Source organism: Balaenoptera ricei, chromosome 16 (genome assembly GCF_028023285.1).
Source record: "Balaenoptera ricei isolate mBalRic1 chromosome 16, mBalRic1.hap2, whole genome shotgun sequence".
Classification (NCBI taxonomy): domain Eukaryota; kingdom Metazoa; phylum Chordata; class Mammalia; order Artiodactyla; family Balaenopteridae; genus Balaenoptera; species Balaenoptera ricei.
The window spans coordinates 1,108,126-1,127,977 of NC_082654.1; the positions used below are offsets into that span (position 1 = coordinate 1,108,126).

General features: G+C 54.5%; 1 protein-coding gene across 3 annotated transcripts in view; it reads left to right on the forward strand.

The window, feature by feature from the left end:
- Positions 1-19,852, forward strand: part of STK32C (serine/threonine kinase 32C) — an 84,528-nt gene that overhangs the window by 51,817 nt on the left and 12,859 nt on the right. For all 3 annotated transcript variants that reach the window (XM_059899289.1, XM_059899288.1, XM_059899290.1), the window contains exon 3: positions 19,226-19,377. In XM_059899289.1, coding sequence (XP_059755272.1) covers positions 19,259-19,377 — 119 coding nt within the window. In that variant the 5' untranslated portion in view covers positions 19,226-19,258. The remainder of the gene's footprint in view (positions 1-19,225; positions 19,378-19,852) is intronic.

Below are 19,852 nucleotides of genomic sequence, written 5' to 3' on the forward strand. Positions count from 1 at the left end.
CAAGACTGGATATTGTGTTTGGTTTTGTTTCCAATTTTTTATGGTGGTAAATTACACAGCACACGAAAGGTACCACCTGAACCATGTTTAACCGCACAGCTCAGTGGCATTAAGTACATCCCCACTGTCGTGCGGCCGTCGCCCCGCCATCTCCAGCCTGTGACACTGGAATCCTGCCCCCAGTCAACAACCCCCAGCCCCTCCCAAGTCCCCAGTTCTCGGAGAAATCGTATCCCAGGGTAGGGAGCTTTGTTCTCCAAGGCAGAGCGGAAGCTGGCGGCGGTCCGGCCCAGCAGCCACGAGTGGGGAGAACACACCCCCACTAGCCTGGGGGTGGACGGGGCTCTGTCCGTGGGCCTTCTGGGGTGTCGTGGCCACCTGACCCCACGAGGAGGCTGGGACCGTCCTCAGAGCAGAGAGGCCGGGCGGAGTGACACTGCTGACAGGACACTTCCCGCCCACCCCCTGGCCTGAGATGGCCCAGGGCAGCCCTCTGATTGGCTGGTGTGACCACGTGCTCCTGCCCTGCCCCACTCACTGTAGGCGGGGCGTGGGCTACAGGGATCCACAGCCATCGGTTAGAAGCAGAAGGGGGGCAGGGGCCCCCGGGCGCTGCAGTTGGTCCCTGTGAGCTGGGCAGTCCCTACTTTGCCCTCACTGCCCCTGCCTGCCCAGAGCATTTGCTGGAGTAGCTGGGTCTTTACCCAGCAGAAGCAGCGGCTGGCGGGGGTCGAAGACAGGGTTCATTCACAGGGGTGCGTGGAGTGGGGAGCCCGGCGGGGGGGCTTCGGGCTCAGACCTTTGCCTTTGGGGGCCCTTCCCAGCCAGCCTCTCCTCCTCCCCTTTCCCTTCCTCCCCCTCCCCGACCCCGCTCCCTGCCCCCTTCTCTACTTCCCAGCCTGGCCTGGCCTACTTCCCTCCCTGCCCCAGGCCCGAGGCTGCGCTGGGGAACCTCAGACCAGCCCCTGGGTCAGTGTTGGGGTCACCAGCCTCGTGGACCAAGCTGTAGGTCCCAGACTGCCACCTCTGCCACCTCCAGCGCACAGCCCGCCTACCCGCTGGGGCTGGCCTGTGGGGTCCTGCCTGCCTCTGCCCCGTGTTCCGGGTCTGGCTCATTAAGAACCAAACTCCCAGAGGCCTGTTCCTCTGGAATTGCTCATGGCTTAGTCTCTGCTCAGTTCATGAGCACCAGGGCGGTTCCAGCCACAGGACTGAAGGGTCCTGTGGTCGGGGGGGCCCTCATAAGCATCCTGTGTTGGGGCGTCTCCTGCCCCACCCCAAGGCAGGCCCTCCTTGCTGCCCTAGAAACTTCCTTGAACCCACCCTCAGGGTGAGGCAAGGCTGCCCTTGCACTGTCACATCCACGAAGGCCGCCCTCACACTTCTTTCTTCCACACACGCCCCTACCCGCTCCTTCCAGCTGTGGGTCCACCGGGCTTGAGGCCCCACCCCACCCCGTTCGCAGCCCCTGCTCCCCTTCAGTCCTTGGCTCTGAGAAGCCCCCAGCCCTGGGCCCTGAGCTGACATGGACACAGCTCTCATGAAGCTCAGCGGCCCCTCGGCGCGCAGTGAGTGCCCAGTGGGGCCTGGAGCAGAGTCCTGGGCTTCCCCGGGGCCACGTGGGGACTGTGCACGGGGAACGGGCCCCCCTGGGAGGAGGGCAGGGCCACCTCCCCGCCCTTGACTCCTCCACCTGTGGCCTCACCGCCTGCCCTGGGGCCCAACCGGTGAGCTGTGGCACCCTTGCTTTGCCCTTTCCTGGGGCCACCCTGGGGTGTGCGTCCCCCTCCTTGGCACCTGTCTCCCCGGCTGCGGCCCAGGTGAGCCTGACGTGTGGCTGCCCTCTGGGCCCCTCTGCTCGGGGCTGCCCTGCCCTCCACGTGCATGGCCTCGGGTCCCTGGCGCCCGGGACTTATGGGGCCCCTGCTGGGGAGGGGGCCTGGGGAGCAAGGCTCTGCCTCCTTGTCTGGGGCCGTCGAAGGAACTGGAAGGTCCCAGGCAGTCCTTCAGGCTCCCCCGGCCTCCAGCTGCCCAGCCCGGGGCCTGTACTCAGCGGCTCCTGGGAATCAGGGTGCTTTTCAGGTGTGACAGGCATGAGCTCCCCGCCTCAGCTTGGGTCTCCCTAAGTTCTGTCCAGCTGGACGATATGGCTGCAGTTTATTCCAAGGCAGATCGTTTCGATGGAATAATTAAGACTTGGAGAAAATCGGCCTATTTTTCTGTGGGTGTCGGTGATGGCCTAGCCCTCAAGTGCCGCCACCCACCCACCCCACCCCCGTACCCCACCGTGTGTGTGTGTGTGTGTGTGTGTGTGTGTGTGTGTGTGTGTGTGCGCGTGCACGCACAGTGGGGCCTCCCCGCCAGCACTGCCAGCCAGGTTTGATTTGCATCCCGGAAACTGAATTCCAGCTCCGTGCTGCACTATCACGGGATTACTGCGGGGCCTGTCGATGGGCGTTTGCTCCGAGCCCCCGACCCTCGTGGTCAGTGGTGTTTGCAGCCCAGTGCAGGGTCGCAGCCCCCAGGGCCCCTCTGGGACAGGCTCTGTTGAGGGGGCTCGCACGTGTGCACAGCGTGGCAGCAGCTTCCAGGACCACGCTGACCCCTGGGGCTGGGCCCCGCTCTGCTGTGTAAGTGGGCAGTGTCCCTTGGCCCTTCTCTGGCCACGCCGCTCCTCCCGAAAGCCTGGACTCTCCCTAGGGCTCTGGTTACCTGAGGACACGGAAGGTGTGTTTCTACTTTTAGAGCGAACGCCTGTGGCTTCCCCACCTTTTTCCCGGCGGTGGGGCGGTGGGCTAGAGGTAAGAATCAAATATCCCGTCTCTCCAGATGGAACTTGCCCAGGAGCTGCTCTAAGGACACCTGTGCCTCCTCGCTGCCCGCCCACCCTCCCCCGTCTTCCCTCTCCTCCCCCTCCCCTTCGCTTCCCCCTCCCTCCCCCTCCCTCCTTCCTTTCCTGCCAGCCTGGCCTCCCTCCTCCTCTGGCCCCCAGGCCCCATGCATCCTCCCTGGGTTCCCGGGAGGCCGTCGCGTCTGCCCGTGTCCACCCGGAGCTTTGTCTCACACTGGCCTTCGTTTACAACGATCGTTACTACTTTTACACTCAGAACAAAGAAAATATTCTGTTTTGGAAAAGAACTTCACTCCCTCTGGAATTTAACATTTTTCAGTCGGCAAGCTCGGCTGCTCTGTCCATCCGTCCGTCTGTCTGTCCTCAGGGGGCACTGCTGCCTGTCCTTTGCCCTCTGCGGCCTCTGCCCTGACTCAGGGACTCCGTTTGGTTCTAACCCCCAAGCCTTCAGCGCGTCAGCGGCTGCCCGGCTCACGATCCTCCAAGACGTCCGCTGCTCTCGTGTATTTATTTTTCCAATTGAGCTTTCAAATAAATTTCGTCAAGATCAAAAATAAGCTCATTGAAATTTGAGTAGGAATTGCATTTTAGGATTAAATGGGAGGAAAGTTGGTATCTTACCCCCGGGGATCCTTCACATTTTGCCATGTTTAGTATATATTGTTCTTATAGTTGTTTTATGTTCAGCTGTTATGTATTATCTTTTCTGTTACTGTGAATATGTTTTATTTTCCAACTTTATTTCCATTTTATTGGAAACGGTGGCTTCTGTCCCTGGCCCGCTGCACTCCCCTCCACCCCCGTTGCCCTCTGCCTGCCCTCAGCTGCTGAGGGCAGGGGCGGTGCTGGGTGCGGGATGTGGGTGGTCCCAGGTGTGGGCGGAGGGTGGTGGCCTGGCTTTGCCAGCTTGTGGATGATCCCTGCCAGGAATAGTGAGGCCCCCTCCTGCCTTAACCGGGGGCGTCTGGGGCTAAATGTGCTCCGAGCTGAGGGCGATGTGCTCCCATGATGCTGTCCGTGGGGCAGAGGTGGGTCTCCACTCTCGACTGGGGTCTGCAGAGCCCCCTAACAGTGGGCAGCCGGCCAGACCGGGCAGCATCAGGAAGTGAGTGTCGAGACATCTGATGGGCACAGCCCTGCAGGAGGAAAGGCTGTTTCCTGGGAGCGGGGGCGGGGCATCCCTTGGCAAGTCCCAGAGGCCCTGGCCCTGGATGCGGAGCTCTGCACAGTGGGCGGGACTTGGCGTTTGAGCAGGGGCGTCCAGGGCTCCGTCCTGCATTCCAGCCCCTCTGGCTCCCGGCGCCTTTTCTTGACTCTGGGTGGGGTCCTGCCCTCACTGGCCAGGCCTCCTCTCACCCACTGCTCTGCATACCCCACACCCCACGGCGCCCCTTTTTCCTCTCTCTGCATCTGCACAAAGGCTGGGCTGGAACTGACACAGGGGCTGCTTCTGGGGTGCCTGCCGCAGTCAATGTTGGGGTAGGAGGGCCTGGCCACCCTCTGCCCTCCCCCAGCCCAGGCCTGTCAGGAGGCCTTGGGTTCCGAGTCAGGACACTCGCTGTGAAATAGGGCAGGGATGGGGGCTATTCTCCAGCTGTGAGGCCCAGGGACCCTTTTCTGGTCAGCTGGGCCCAACCTGGGGGTGAGATGCTCATCCCTGGCCTCTTGCTCCTGCAGAAGGAGGGCTGGCTGGGTGATTATTTGGGGAGGGAAGGAAAGCACCAACCTCAGGGGATGAAGTGGCCAGAGCCCAGGCCCATGGCTTTGTGTTTCTCCAGTTTGTGGGGAAAGAAGTAAGATGATCCCAGCCATCCGAGGAGTCTCCTGCCCCCAGACCCTCGGGTGGACCTGGGGGATGGGGTCGGTGGGAGAGCAAGAGAGTGGTTGCAGGGAGGACAAGTACAGTCCTGGGGGCTCTCGGCCTCGCCTGTTTCCCTGGACCCTGTTCTCAGGGTACCCCAGTGATGCCACCTTGCCCAGCCTCCCCCCGCTGCCATCTGAGTGAGAAGCCTTTGCTTGCGATTGCTATGGCAACACCTCGGCGGGTGGCACACGATCAGCCCTCCCGAGCGCTGCTGTGACATCCTGCTGAGTTACCCCAGGAGGAGCTGCCTGGGGTTCGGTGCATCCCTTATGGCGGGAACGCTGTGGGGCGAGGGCAGCTGTGGCCCAGAGCGTGGAGGTGTCGGGTTCTGGGATTCGAACCTGGCTGTCGACAGCCACCGCCGGGGCTGCTGGAGACACCTTTGCCTGCAGCCCGTCCTCAGCCCTGTGATCTCTGGTATTTACACTGGCGGCAAGTGCTGCGCTCTGGCCCTTGCCATCACCGTCCAGCTCCCTGACCAGGCTCGAAGCCCCTTCTCCTGAGATGTCCAGGCGCCGATCTGGACTCTGGATCTCAGAAACCTGTGCCTGCGTGCTGTGCCCCGGACGTTCGGCCCAGGCTCCACATTCCCATCACACCCTCGACTGCGACCACACAGGTGGTCTCGGGGGGCCGTGGGCAGCGTCGTTGAAGGCAAGCCGGCCTGCCGCCCACCCCCTCTGCCCGCCCCTGCCCACTGCCCACGCAGGGCAGGGCCAGTCCATGGCTGCAGCCCAAGCAGATGTCATGGATTTGTCCCCGTTGTCAGAGAGCCCCGCCCCCAGACCTTCGAGCAATGGTGTTTCTTGACTCCATTAGTTGGGACATACATTGGCTTGATATTAACTTTTTTAAAAAATTAGAGTAAACTACACATAACATAAAATTTACCACCTTTACCACTTTTAAGCATACAGTTCAGTGGCATTAGGTACATTCACATTGGTGTACAACCATCATCATCATCATCTCGGGAACTTTCTCATCGCCCCAAACAGAAACTCTGTCCCCATTAAACACTAACTCCCTACCCCCTCCCTGAGCCCCTGGTAACCTCAAATCTACTTTTCTATCTCTATGAATCTGGCTAATCTATGTATCTTACATAAGTGGAATCACACATTTTCACTGGCTTAATTCATTTAGCTTGATGTCCTCAAGGTTCATCCATGTTGTAACCTGTGTCAGAATCTCCTTCCTTTAGAGGCCAAATAGCATTCTATTACGTGGATGGACCACATTTTGCTTCTCTGCTCATCCATTGATGGACACTTGGATTCTTTCCACCTTTAGGTGAGTGTGAATCAGGCTGCTGTGAACCCGGGTGTACAAACATCTGCTTGGGTCCCTGCTTTCAATTCTCCTGGGTGCATACCCAGCGGTGGAATTGCTTGATCATATGGTGCCTTGTGATATTTTAATAGTAGAGCTTTAATTTCTGTTTAGATCTCTGTTTATTGGCCTATTCAGGATTTCAGCTTCTTTTATGCTCAATTTGGATAATTTTCTACGTTGCTCGGTTTTGTTCAGGTTTCTATTGTTTTCTCTAGCTGTGACTGTGAGACGGGGGTGGGGGTGATGCCCTCGGTTGGGATAGGGTCTTCTCCGCCGAGGCTCAGATGCAGGCGCCGGGTCTGGAGAACGTTTCCTGGACTGAGTTGACAGTCTGTCCCCGTGGGACCAAAGGCCCAGGTCAGCCTGCCTGAGACCCCAGGGGGGTGGAGGCCTGGGTGTGCAATTAATGTTATGTTTTTACTTTGCTCTCATTTTTTAGAGATTACCTTTTATGTTAAATTTAATGATTATGTAAGATACTTGCATGATGTCAGGTTAAAATCTATAAGACAAAATATAGCCTCGGCTGCTGTTCCTTCTGTCCTGTTTCCGCCTTCCTCCTATGAATATCCCTTTTTTTTTTTTTGACATCTTTATTGGAGTATAATTGCTTTACAATGGTGTGTTAGTTTCTGCTTTATAACAAAGTGAATCAGCTATACATATACCTATGTCCCCATATCTCTTCCCTCTTGCGTCTCCCTCCCTCCCTGAATATCCCTTTTGAAAAAGCTTGGTTTATATTTCCATTGGTTTATTTTTACTATATTCACATGACCTGCTTCTTAAATGCCCAGTAGCCTGCTGTTCACACGCTCTCTACACTTTGCTTTTGACTTGACGGTGTTTCTGGAAGTCATGCTCTTCGTTCAGAACCACCCCAGCCCCTGCCCTTTGTAGCCGCACAACCTGCCACGGGGTGGGCGTGCTGACGAGCTCCCACGGCTGCAGCAACACAAACGCGTCACCTGACAGTCGTGGAGTCAGAAGTCTAAGACGGGTCAGCCCTGGGCTAGAGTCACAGTGGGGCAGGGCGGGGCCCTCCTGCAGGTTTGGGGGAGCACCCGTGTCCTGCCTTTTCCAGCTTCCGGAGGCGCCACGTTCCCGGGCTTGTGGCCCTGCCTTCCTGAGAGCTCTGCTCCTTTGTCACCTCTTCTCTGACCTCCCCCCCCGCCACCTCCTCTGTCCCTTCGAAGGGCCCGGTGGTTACTCTGGGCCCACCTGGATCATCCAGAGAACCCCTACATCTCAACATCCTTCACGTACCCCCATCGGCAGGGTCCCTTAGCCACATGAGGTGGCACATTCGCAGGGTCCAGGGGTTGGGACATGGGCATGTAGGGGCCCGTTGTCCTGCGACCACATGTGTTCCTGGTGAGTGTTAGGCTGCTTCCTAGCTTTGCGACCACAGGCGGGGCCGCGGGTATCATGCCTCACGCATGACCCAGCGCGTCTTCCGGTTGGTTCCTAGAAGCGGGCTGCGTGGGATGCAGGATGGATTCACGCGTGATGCTGCCAGACACGCCAGCCGTCCGTGGGGCTCGCGCGCCCCTGGGCCCCTGCCCGGGGCTGCTGCCAGGGCTGGGCCTCCACCAGCCCGACAGGCGAGAAATGGCATCTTGCATTTCTTTTATGACAAGCAAGGTTGAGCATCTTTTTAAAATGTTAGAAGACCATTTTCACATCCTTTGCCCCTTTTTCTTTTGGGCTGATGGTCTTTTTTATTTTTAAAGCCTCATTATATATTAGTGATATTAACCTTTTATTTCTAAATGAGTTGCAAATATTTTCCCAGTTTATTATTTGTCTTTCAACTTTGTTTATGTGGGTTTTTTCCACGTAAAAATTTTTACTTGTATGTAGTCGTGTTTGTCAGTCTTCTTCCTTGTTGCTTTCAGATTTGGGGCCACAGGGAGGCGTCCCCCCTTCTAGCTATAGAGGACCCCATCCTGTTTCCTTCATCATGTCTGTGTTTCCTTAATCATGTTAAACCTATTATGCATTTGGAGTTTATTCTGGCTTGTAGTGTCACGAATGGATCACATTACATCTTTTCTTTATCTAGCTGTTCAGTTATCCCAACGCCATTTTTTCGTAAAAAGTCTATTTTCTCCATAAATTTGAGACGCCGCCTTTGTTATGTACTAAGTATCCTTATGAAGTTGGGTCTGTTTCTGGATTTTCTCTCCTGCCCCTTGGCCTGCCTGCCTGTTCCGCTGTAGGACCGCACGTTATCACAGAAGGTTTATATAACACGCTCTAATACCTGATGGGGCTCACGTCCCTGCTTTGCTCTTCTTTTAAAGTTTTCTTCTTGGTTATTTTTACTTGATTGTCTTCCCTATGAATTATGTGACCCACTTGTCAGCTCCAGGAAAAAAAAAATCTGCCAAACGTGTAAACAGCGTTCAATTAAAATGAAAATTACCCCGCCACTTGTCACCAACTATTCCAGGCCTTGGAGGCACCGCTGCGGCCAGTGGCATGTCACACGGAAAGCCCGGGGCTGCCCTGGTGCCCTGGGATCTGCAGACTTTATTCCTTTTCACGCTTAGATCTAATTCCATTTCCTCTTTGTCTGTTTGAAGTCGATTATGGGAGGACGCAGCTCAGAAGCCGAGACCAATTCCGTTTGAGGAAATGGTTTCATGGGACCAATGCTCTCAGCCTTGGAGGCTGCTCGTAAAATGCCAGAGGCTTTCCGGCCCTTCCTGCGGCCTTGCTGCTCTGTGTGAGCTGCGGCGGGGGCCCCTCTGCGCCCAACCACAGCGCTTTGAATGGCCGCTGATTGGAGCCTCTCCCGTCGGGGCCTCTGCGGAGCCCGCAGGGGCCGGGCCCGCTCAGCCTCTTCCAGCTGGGCCGCTGGGGGCCTAAAGCCCTTTTCAGCTGCCCCGCCAGAGAGCGTTCGGGTGCCACTGACTCTAAGGGGAAGCCCAGCACCGGCTCAAACAAATGTGGGTGTGCCCGGCGGCCGTGGGCCTCCCCGGGCTGGTCTCGGCCGCCTGGGGCCGCGCTGGTGCCCGCCGGCCTGGGTGGGCCAGGCTGGTGAAGGAGCTCAGGGCTTGGGCTGCACTGGGGCCGCTTGGACGGGGAGGAGGGAGGGTGCCTGGGGGAGGCCAGTGGGAGCCGGGCGGGCCAGTGCCCGCAGGCCTGGTCACGGACACTGGGAGGAAGCAGGATGTTCTCATGGCCGTGACAAAGCAGCACAACGGGGCGGCCTCAGACGACAGAGACGTGTTCTCCCATGGTCTGGAATGGAGGTGCCCGCGGGCTGGTGCCTCCTGGGGCTGGAGGGGAGGCCGGGTTTCCCCTCTCCTCCCCTAGGGTTTTCAGCCGGACCTGAGAATTAAGGTGACGTAAGGCAGAGGAACAGGAGAAAAGCATCCACATTTAATGTGAGTTCACGTTAAAGAGCATACAGATTGTTTAACGTAAGTTTTGGGTGACGCTGGAGCCCTCGTAAGGAAATGAAGACCCAGAGAAGAGGCAAAACCTGAATGTTTCTGTGCTGGGTCGGACAAAGCGGCGACGTGGAAAGGTAACTAGAGTCCATGGGAGGCCGAAGGAGGAGAAAAAATGCTTCAGCAAGGCCTGCTTGCGCAGAATTCTCTCGGCCTGGACTTCCCGTCCTGAGGATAAGATCATCCACGCGGGGTGATTCCCTGGTTGCAGAGAGAAAGGGGGGGGGGCAGGTGCCCTCTTGCCCTGCTGCTTTGTGAGGGTCGTTGGCTGGAGGCGATCGTGGCCAGAGTGCACCTTTCAGGGTGTGTCCCACCGCCCTGATTCCCCCCAACACCCCCCGTCGGGAAGAGTCACAGCTGTGAACTGCTCCATGTCTCAGTGAACCAGTTTCTCAGTCCTGAGAACAGCTCGGTTTAGTTAAGCAGTCGTGTCTCATTTTAGGAGGTGGTGTTGGAGGGCCTTCCCGCCGAAGTGAGGCCTTTGCGTGGTCTGAGCAATCAGCGTTTAATGGGAGGTACTTCTGTGGAAACAAAGGAAAAGCCAACTGTCCAGCCGGGTCTGAGTCCAGAGGGTGGTCAGCCGGGGGCACTTCCAGGAGGGTGGTCTCTGTGCCTCCCTGGATGGGGGGGCAAGGGCAGGTGGTGGCAGTTCCGCCGCTTTTCCTGGGCCGCAGTTGGCATGTGGCCATGGCGTCGGGTGAGCTCTGAGCAGCCCCCAGCCAGCACCACGGGTATGGTCCACGTGTAACCTGTGTGATTTCTCTGAAGTTTCTCAGCTTGTAGGGGAAGCTTTCATTTTTCGTGATTCCAGGTCAGAAGGGTAGGAGAGAAATTGGAAATGTTAATTGCTGACAAAGAGACATGGCCATTTGACACCCCACAGGGTGTGCTGTGCTTTTGCTGAAACAGAGTTCTCTCCCTACAGTCACCCCCATTCTTAATAGAGATAATTGAAGATTAATTTGTTTGCAAAATCAGTCTGGTTTCATTAAACTTGGCCTGATTATTGATATCAGTGCAGCAAGAGTAGATTGAACATGTAGGTCTTTTAAGTCTGCTTTGCTGGAACTTTTATAAGGAATTCCAGATTAGACTTTTAAAAGCCTCTCGAGGCTAAGAAGCCAAGCCAGCAACTTGTCACCAGACTGTACCTTCAGTACCCATGAATTTGGGTGCATTCCTCTCTTCTTCATGTCCCCAAAACATCCTGAGGTCCCTGGACCTGCTAAGAAGTGACCTTTACTCAACTTGTAAGGTCATGAGCCCCGTAAGCCAGGCACTAGGCCATATTCACGGGGCTTTACAAGCATTGCTCCATAAGGTCAACCTTAGTCTGTGGTCAAACCTGATTCAAGTGTCTGGTATTTTCGCTGTAAACATCTTTGTCCCAAGCAGTTTCCCTGCCCATCTAATTGGCTGTAAAAGATAAAATAACTAGCTGACAGTTTGGTTTGACAGTTGGATTTCAATGCCGTAAAAGCCAGATTGCAAACTACACTTGAAAATACATGTCAGTCGGCAAATTCTTCGTGGGCACAGCCATCCCTCCCACCCATCAAAACCAAAAGTTTCCCAAACTACAGCAAATATAAAAGAGGTGGCTAGTAATTCACAACAGTCTTGGAGAGCATTAATTATCAATTCTGTAGCTAATTTAGATACAACGTCTCACGCCATCTTTCCCAAATGTATCAGGCAATGTTGGAAGTTGGCAGAAAAAGAAGACTCAGCCTCCTCCTATTCCCTAGAAAGAAATGGTTACGGTGATTCCTGATGAGTATACATTTCTTGAAAATGGTGAAACCTTTTTGCTGTTTGATGGTGGAGAACATGATGTAGACAGAATTTTGGTATTCGGCACAGAATCTGGCGGAGATGATTTGGAGAAATACAAGGGCTGAGCATGTGATGGAAAGTTTCCGTGTAGCCCAGATGTGTACTGCTAGTTATGCACATTCCATATATTGATACAAAACAGTAGCCTCCCTTGTCTGTTCATTTTACTTCCAGGGAAATCCAGAGAGAAAGCAGATTTTTTAATATCATAAAGAATTTACATCCAACATTAAATCTTGAATCCTTAATGGTTGGTCGACTTTTAAGAAAGGAAGTTTCATTGCTTTTTCTAAGCTATACCCAAATACAACTATAATCATCAATCTACACACATGTTAAATGTATTCAAATATTTTTTGCATTTTTATTTTTTACAATAAAATCCTTAAAAATTTTTGCTATTAATTTTCATGTTTCATTAAGTCTTTTTAAATGTCTCTCTTTGTTTTATTTATTTTTTTAATATAAATTATTTATTTATTTATTTATTTATTTATTTTTGGCTGTGTTGGGTCTTCGTTTCTGTGCGAGGGCTTTCTCCAGTTGCGGCAAGCGGGGGCCACTCTTCATCGCCGTGCGCGGGCCTCTCACTATCGCGGCCTCTCTTGTTGCGGAGCACAGGCTCCAGACGCGCAGGCTCAGTAGTTGTGGCTCACGGGCCCAGTTGCTCCACGGCATGTGGGATCCTCCCAGACCAGGACACGAACCCGTGTCCCCTGCATTAGCAGGCAGATTCTCAACCGCTGCGCCACCAGGGAAGCCCCTATTTTATTTATTTTATCTTTTATGGCAAAATCGTATTATGGCCAATTAGTTGTCTCTGCTTGCAGCAAAGATTCTTATGGTGAAAATACCTAGAACCACTTGATCCCATGTACATCGTTTTAAAATATGATATTCCAGCGGAAGTCTGGTAACATAACCAATGTTTTAAATTAAATCCTGTTACAAGGAGAACATATTCTATTGACCTGATATGTAAATAACTATATTGTCATGAAAACAGGACATTTAATAAGAGTTTCTGAATTTTGGACGGATCAGGTTGGGAGAAAAGATAAATGTCTCAATTCTGTTTACAAAGGTGTAATTTTCCAGATTGCCATAAGCTAATGGCTTAAAGAGAAAGAGAAAAATAATTTCTTAAGCCTGGAAAACAGAACATTAAAAAACCAACAATGCTTCAAACAGAAAGTCATAAAAATGATAATCATCTTCATGAGTTCATTTAGTCCCATGTAATTAATTCTTGTTTTCCTTGATCTTGGATTAGTAGTTTTATGAACCCATCAGTTTTTCCACTAGATTTTAGAAAGGCTCATCTGGTTCAGTGGTATGGTTTTAGTTACCAGAAACCTGTATTCCAGGGTCCTTGTCAGAGTTCTTTCCATGAAGTTTTTAAAGATGAAGCACTTTTGTCTGAAGTTCATTGTAAAAGCTTTCAGGAAAGCATCAGAGTAAAACAGTAACTATCTGTAAATGACTAAAGATTGAAAAATAGCCATGGTCAAAGATCTGATGAGTTTATTGCAAAAATGATGCAATTGACATGGAAATTTGGTTATTTCTGTGGCATATAGTATTTTAAGATAATAATTGGAATTATGACTTATTATATAGAGAGTGAGGACACTGAAAAATTTCTAACCATTTTGTATAACTTTGGAAACACTTATATATAAGTAACATATACCCATACAAATATAATCTAGAGAAGATTTATCACCAGTTTTAATTTGACAATATTTCCCGTGTAATTTAACATATCAAATATGCCTAATTAGTTTAATATCTCTATTTTTATAAGGTAAGATAATAAATCTTTTGAGATTCTCCAGGGGCCCTCTTGAAAATCCCAAACTTAGTTCAAGGTTGAAAAGACTTTATTTTGAATTTGGTTTTGGGAAGTTTGTAAAAAATGTAAAAAAGTTGAAAACACGATTAAATAAGATTGCAGGTCACTATGAAACAATATTTAGCCATTGAACCTAAGTGACAAAGATTTTTTTTTTTTACATCTTTATTGGAGTATGATTGCTTTACAATGTTGTGTTAGTTTCTGAAGTGACAAAGATTTTGAAGGCAAATATAGGAAGTCACATACTTGAGGAAAAAGAAAATTTAGTTCTTTTGATATTGAGAAGAGACCGTTTTTCTAAGTAATCAAAGACCTGATAAAGGCAACATGAAGCACAGGAAATTGGTTAAGACACAGAATCTTTGTTTTCTAGGCAGATTACTCAAAAGGTAAAGAAAAACCTTTTATGACCTCTTTTTTATGAATACACTCTTTGTTCATCCTATGGGAAGACTAAATTAAAAAGAAGACACAGAATGTCATGTCTAGTCCTAGGACTAGAAAAATAAGCACTTGTATAAACTAAGTATCTCTAAAACTCTCCAAAATACAGAAACTAATCCAAATGTTTTTCAAGTTCATGTGATCTGGGATAATCTTTGGTAAATAAAAGTTAAGTCTTTAAATGGCTACCTATTTTAATGTGACTCTAAACCAGTGAGCCTTTTCATGGCTTAAAACCAGTCAGCCTTTTGTGACTTAACCATGGACACAGAGGCGTCCCCAAAGAGGGCACAAAAGATGCAGCCCTCACCAAGATCCAGAGCTTCTCCCAAGGTCAGCCCAGAAGAGCAAAGACCGCCGTGTCACAGGTGGTCACAGACAACTCAGCCTCTCCTGAGCCGAGCGCCCTCTGAGCTGTGCTGCTGGACAGGCTACGCGGAGATGTCGCAGCACAGACAGGGCGGTCTGGGGGGAGCTGGCAAAGGCCCGTATGGCTCTGAATGACAAGTGACACGCAAGAGACAGGACAGCAGTGACCACTCCTGGGCACTGTACGTCCACGGATGACCCACGGACTCCCAACACCACGCCCCCCAGAGTCACGTTCGCAGAGCAGCTCTCACAAGTGTCTCCCTCCCGCCAGTCTGCATTCGGAAGGGAAGAGCCAGGAGACATCTCTACCCACCCCCCACCCCCAAGGGGCTCTGCCAGAGATCCTGCAGCTCTTGTCAGCTCTCCCAGGACCCCCTCTGCTTATCTTCATTTTGAAAATTTCGACTGGCTTTCAAACAATAATGTTAAAAGTGATCTAGAAGGGACTTCCCTGGTGGCGCAGTGGTTAAGAATCCGCCTGCCAATGCAGGGGACACGGGTTTGAGCCCTGGTCTGGGAAGATCCCACATGCCGCGGAGCAGCTAAGCCCGTGGGCCACAGCTGCTGAGCTCGCGCACCACAACTACTGAAGCCCGTGTGCCTAGAGCCCATGCTCTGCAACAAGAGAAGCCACTGCAATGAGAAGCCCACGCACCGCAACGAAGAGTAGGCCCAGCTCGCCGCAACTAGAGAAAGCCTGTGCGCAGCAACGAAGACCCAACGCGGCCAAAAAATAAAGTTAAGTAAATAAATAAATCTTAAAAAAGTGACCTAGAAAATGCAGAAAGTTCAGGAAAAGATCACTGTCCTGAGGCCGTCTTCACTGACATCGGCAGCACCCTTCCTGGGCTTCTTCCTGTCCTTCCTGCATGGCAGCCCCGCGCAGCTGCAGCGGGCTCCCGCTCTGGGGGCCGGTGTGGCCCTCGGCACACGGGCCCTTCCTGTCCTGGCGGGCCCAGCTTTCCCCCACCAGGCAGGGCCGGGTGATGCTGAGGCCAAGACCAGCTCCGACAGCCTCCTCTGGCTCCAGAAACCTCAGGCCACGGATGGCCCACCCTTCTGCCGTCGGGCCACCTGGTGGGCACGTTGGGGATTTCCATTTCCAGAATTTCACTGCATCTGGAAAATCGGGCCAAGAGGCTCGGTTGTGGTGCCCTGAGTTCCTCTTGGTGATGAAGGTGCTTCCCGGCTGCACCACAGCCCGCGGGAGGCTGGCGCTCTCCTCCCTGAGGCAGCGTCCACTAGAGCGAGTGGCATTGCGCTGGCTGGTCTGTGTGATCAGAGCCGGCTGGCAGCTGGAGCTGCATCTAATAGTATTCCGGGACGTCGTGTTTCTACATCAGCGCTCTCTGGGAGGGAGCCATTGGCCTTGCATCTCAGCAGTGGCAGAATTTTACTTGTCTTTCTGGCCGATGTCTGCATAACAGGCCCATTTTCTTGCCCAGGTTGGCAGCCTACAAAGGTAGCACCCATCAGCCCGGTCTCCCAGCTCCAGGCCAAGGGTGGGAAGGAGGCTGAAGTTTCACACTTGAAAGGGCTCGAGGGCCTTTCCCTGCAGCTGGGGTAGGTAGGGGTGTTCTTCCTGCTGAGTGATGGAATCATGAGGAGCTTGGGGGCAGCCCCAGGGGCGGGCACTGGCCTTCAGAGCTCCCAAGGGACTCAGCCAGGCTGACAGCCATGGAATGTGCCCCACGGCATGTGCAGAAGCTCAGGGGTTCTTCTCCCGTGACCTCGGCCAGCAGCCCCCGTGGGGCAGCCCACCTGCCCCTCTGGGGCCCTGCCGGCCGCTTCCTTCTCGGCCCCTCGGATCTTTGGCTGGGGGGTGGTGGAGGAGAAGTCTAGTGCCTCACCCCAACCCTGCCACAGGCTCAGAAGTCCTGAGAAGGCATTTGGAGAGCAGATGTGACAGGCTTTTAACTGGTGTAATTGCACTTTATCAAACATAGTTACGTAGCCGCCCAGGACCGGGTCTCTGTCTCCCCTTCGTCAGTCTGCATTTCTGGGTGACATTCTCAGGCCAGGGCCGGGCACATGGAGACGCATGAAAGCACATTAAGTCAAGCCCGTGCTGTCCCCGGGCAGCTTGGAAGGTTCTGGGTGTGCGTCCCCAACGCCCAGGGCAGCCAGCTGGGGAGAGCACTCTGGCCATCCCAGGGCAACTTTGGGGCCGTTGTGCTGAAATGAGAGGAAAGATTCAGAAAGGCTCACTGTCCTAAAGTGAGTGGCCTTTAGGGGCCTTGCAGTGTGGCCACCTGCCCTGGCACGCCAGCAGGGCCTGGCGTACTCAGTGACAGGTTGCCCGTTACGGCCCAGAGCAGCCCTGGCAGCTTGGAAAGCAGTGTTCCACGGCAGTGACACCGACCCTCGTCCGGGTCCCTCAGGGCACCCGGAGGGCTGAGTGGCTACATTTGTTTCCTGGGGCTGCTGTAACGAGTGACCACACACTGGGTGGCTTAAGACAGCACACATTTATTCTTATGGTTCTGAAGGCCAGAGCCCTGGCCTCCGTCTAACTGGGCTAGGATCAAGGGGCCCGCAGGGCCGTGCTCCCTCGGAGGCTGGGGGGGAGAGTCCGTCCTTTGCCTCCCCGCTCCTCCCAGAGCTGCAGCCCCTCCGGGTGTCACGTTTCCTTCTGCGTGGCCTGGATTGTGTCCCCAGATCCACGCTGCAGCCCAGCCAGCCCCCAGGGTGATGGTGTTTGTGATGGCTGAGGTCGTGAGGGAGGGGCCCCCGTGACGGGAGCGGAGTCCTTGTAAGAACAAGAGGCCAGAGCTGGCTCACTCTCTACGCGATGTCACCGCGCGAGGCCACGCGAGGCCACGGTGAGAGGCGCCACCTGCGAGCCAGGAAGCACCCTGACCTTGGACGTCCAGCCTCCAGGGAATACATGAGAGAAACACCTGTTGTTTGAGCTGCGCGGCCTGTGGCGTTTTGTTGTGGCGCCAGAGCCGAGCAAGACCCTCTTCTGTCTCCGCTCCGCGCCCGCCGCCCCCGCGAGGACCCTGTGATTACGATTAGGGCTGCCTGGACCTGCCAGGACCGTCTCCCGCCTCGACATCACCAGCTTAACCACACCTGCAGAGTCCTTTTTGCAGGTGACGTCACATGCTCACAAGGTCTGGAGACGAGGATGTGGACATCCGTGGGGGCCATCGTTTAGCTGGTCACAGCAGGGAACACGGCCCTGGGTGGACTCGTGCACACAAGGCCTGGACTTGACCTTGACCACGACCAGTTGGCAGAAGCCTCTTACCCACCGTCCTCACTGACTCCGCACAAGCTCGCGAGCCAGATGGAGAAACGGAGGGTTAGCCAAGTTCAGAGGCCACCTGCCAGCCAGTCGGAGTGGACAGGCCTGAGGGGAGGGAGAGGCCCGGGAGGCAGGGCCCTCCGGCCGGGGAGAGAAGCTGGGGGGGACATCAGAGCTGCCCTTGCCCACCCACAGTTCGGGGCTCCCTTCTGCACACGCCCCATTGCCGGTGGGGCCGCGTGGTTTCACAGCGTCGAGACCAGATGGGCGTCGTCGGAGGCCTGAAGCGATGTGGGTATCAGGCCAGCGCCCCAGCCCCACCCCTCCGGTCCCCGGGGTGGGGTCTTCCTGGGGCGTCGGCCCAGGTGACGCAGCTTCAGGCAGGGCTTCGTGGGCGTCTGGGTGGCTGTCGCAGCCCCTGGTGGGGTTTGTGCCCCTGGGTTCGAGGTGGGGCAGTGTGGGCTCGGGGTGTGCAGAGCTCAGTTGTGAAACATGCCCCCTCTGTGCCCGTGGGCGTCACCTGTGAGCTCTGCCTCTTGGGGCTCCTGACGCGGCCTGTGGGCAGTGCGGAGGTGAGCGTGGAGTCACCTCGAAACCGCAGCTGTGCCCGTGAGGGTCACTGTACCGGGGAGACGTGGGTGTGCAGGACTCGGGCTGCCTCACCACGTGGGTGCGCCTGGGCCTCGGGCGTCTGCCACCAGATGGCGCCACGATGACGCTGCAGGAAAGAAAGCCAGGGAGGGGCACGGGCGTGCCCTGCCCCCAGCCCCAGCGTGGCTGCTCTATTTGCCCGAGTGCAGGTCTGGCTTCTGCCTATATGGGTGTGTCATCTCTACTCTGTTTGCATTAAATAATGTAGCTTGACCTTTTCCCTTGGCATTTTTAAAATTGTCACACGTCATTAAAAGTATTTATAAATATTACTCCAGTGGCTGTGTGATATTTCATTGCACTTACTTGCCCATGTCTATAAGGACATTGGATGTTAAGGTGGTTTGAAAGTGTGTTATACAGTTTGTTCACTTGTGAAGAACATCTTTGGAAAAGTCACTGCGTTTCTAAGATGCGTTCCTGCGTGAGGGACATGGGTTTCACCAAAGGGTTGGATTCAGCAGGTTTGGCCCAAGATCTGGTGCCCATTGAGATGTCTGGTCAGTGCCAGGCCACCTGCCTTTGGGTGAGGCATCTGGGACAGTCCCCCACCCATCTGGAGCTCCAGAATTTTCTACTTCCTCCAGGTCCCTGGCTGTCACTCCTTGAAGAGCTGGAGACTGAAGTCTGTGGGAAATGGCTTGGGGTTATCTGTCTTGGGGGGATGGTCTCTCCACTTGAATGGGGGGCGTGGCACTGGTTCTGCAGCCCAGTATTTTGTACGTTGACCCTGGTTTCCTTTGTCCGGGTTCTGACTGATGCTCCTTGGCCACGAGGGACCCCAGGCCGAGTTTCTCCTTGTTCTGTGCTTCTCACTCCCCTCTGCATCCTGATCTCTCTGCAAGCAGTTAGCCCTGTGTCGGCGGTGTCGACGCTGCTTACTGACATGGCAGCTCGCTGCGCAGAGGGTTGGGGTTTGAGCTGTGCAAGGGCCCCACCATCTGGGAGCGTCCCTGTTGCGATGGGGACGGTGGCCTGTGCTTGGTGGGAACAGCAGCTCTTGCTTCTGGGCTCCCTGGGCGCAGGGCGCCAGGCGGGGGGTCCTGTCGTTCATGCCCCATCAGCCCTCCGAGCCAGTCACTGCCCCAAGCCCTGGGAAGGGGGAGCCCAGGTCTCGGCTGGTGAGGGGCGCGGGCACCACGTGGGCCTAGCCACCCCCGGCCTCTGCTCTCAGGCTGGGTCCCCCCAGCTTCAGTCTGCACAGGGGACTTGTCCCGCCAAGGACGTGAAATCCGGTCATTTCAGTGTCGTTAGGCCGCGGTACCCATCTCGGCAGCGGTGCTGACATGCTCTCTGCCCCCAGGTGTGCATAGTGCAGAAGCGGGACACGGAGAAGATGTACGCAATGAAGTACATGAACAAGCAGCAGTGCATTGAGCGGGATGAGGTCCGCAACGTGTTCCGGGAGCTGGAGATCCTGCAGGAGATCGAGCACATCTTCCTGGTGAACCTCTGGTGAGCTGGCGGGGTGGAGCCCTTCTCCTGCCCTGGGCGCCCTCCCCCTCCCCCCTCCCCTCTCTCCCCCCTCACCTCCCAGTGCCCCGGGGCCAGCACCGTCCAGGTGTCGACACCCACACACACGCACACACACACGGCACTAACGCAGGGCTTCCTGGCCTGCAGGGATGCCTGTGACACACGCAGTTTCCGGCACTGAAGTCCGGGAGGGGGAGTTTTAGCGCCTAACTCTGAGTTTCCTCCACAAACTGGGCACCAAGACCAGCTGGGGGGTGGGGGAGCCTGCAGTGAGATCAACCCCTTCCGCTCTCCCTGGAGTCCTGCGAGCCCCTAGAATGAGAACAGTGTGGCTTCTGGTGGGAAGAGAGAGGAACATGACGTGAAAAATTAATTCTTTGTAACTTTACTCTTGAGAGAGCCAGTTGATTATCTGAGAGCTCACAGAAGAGATTACAAAGTGGATGGAGGTCCT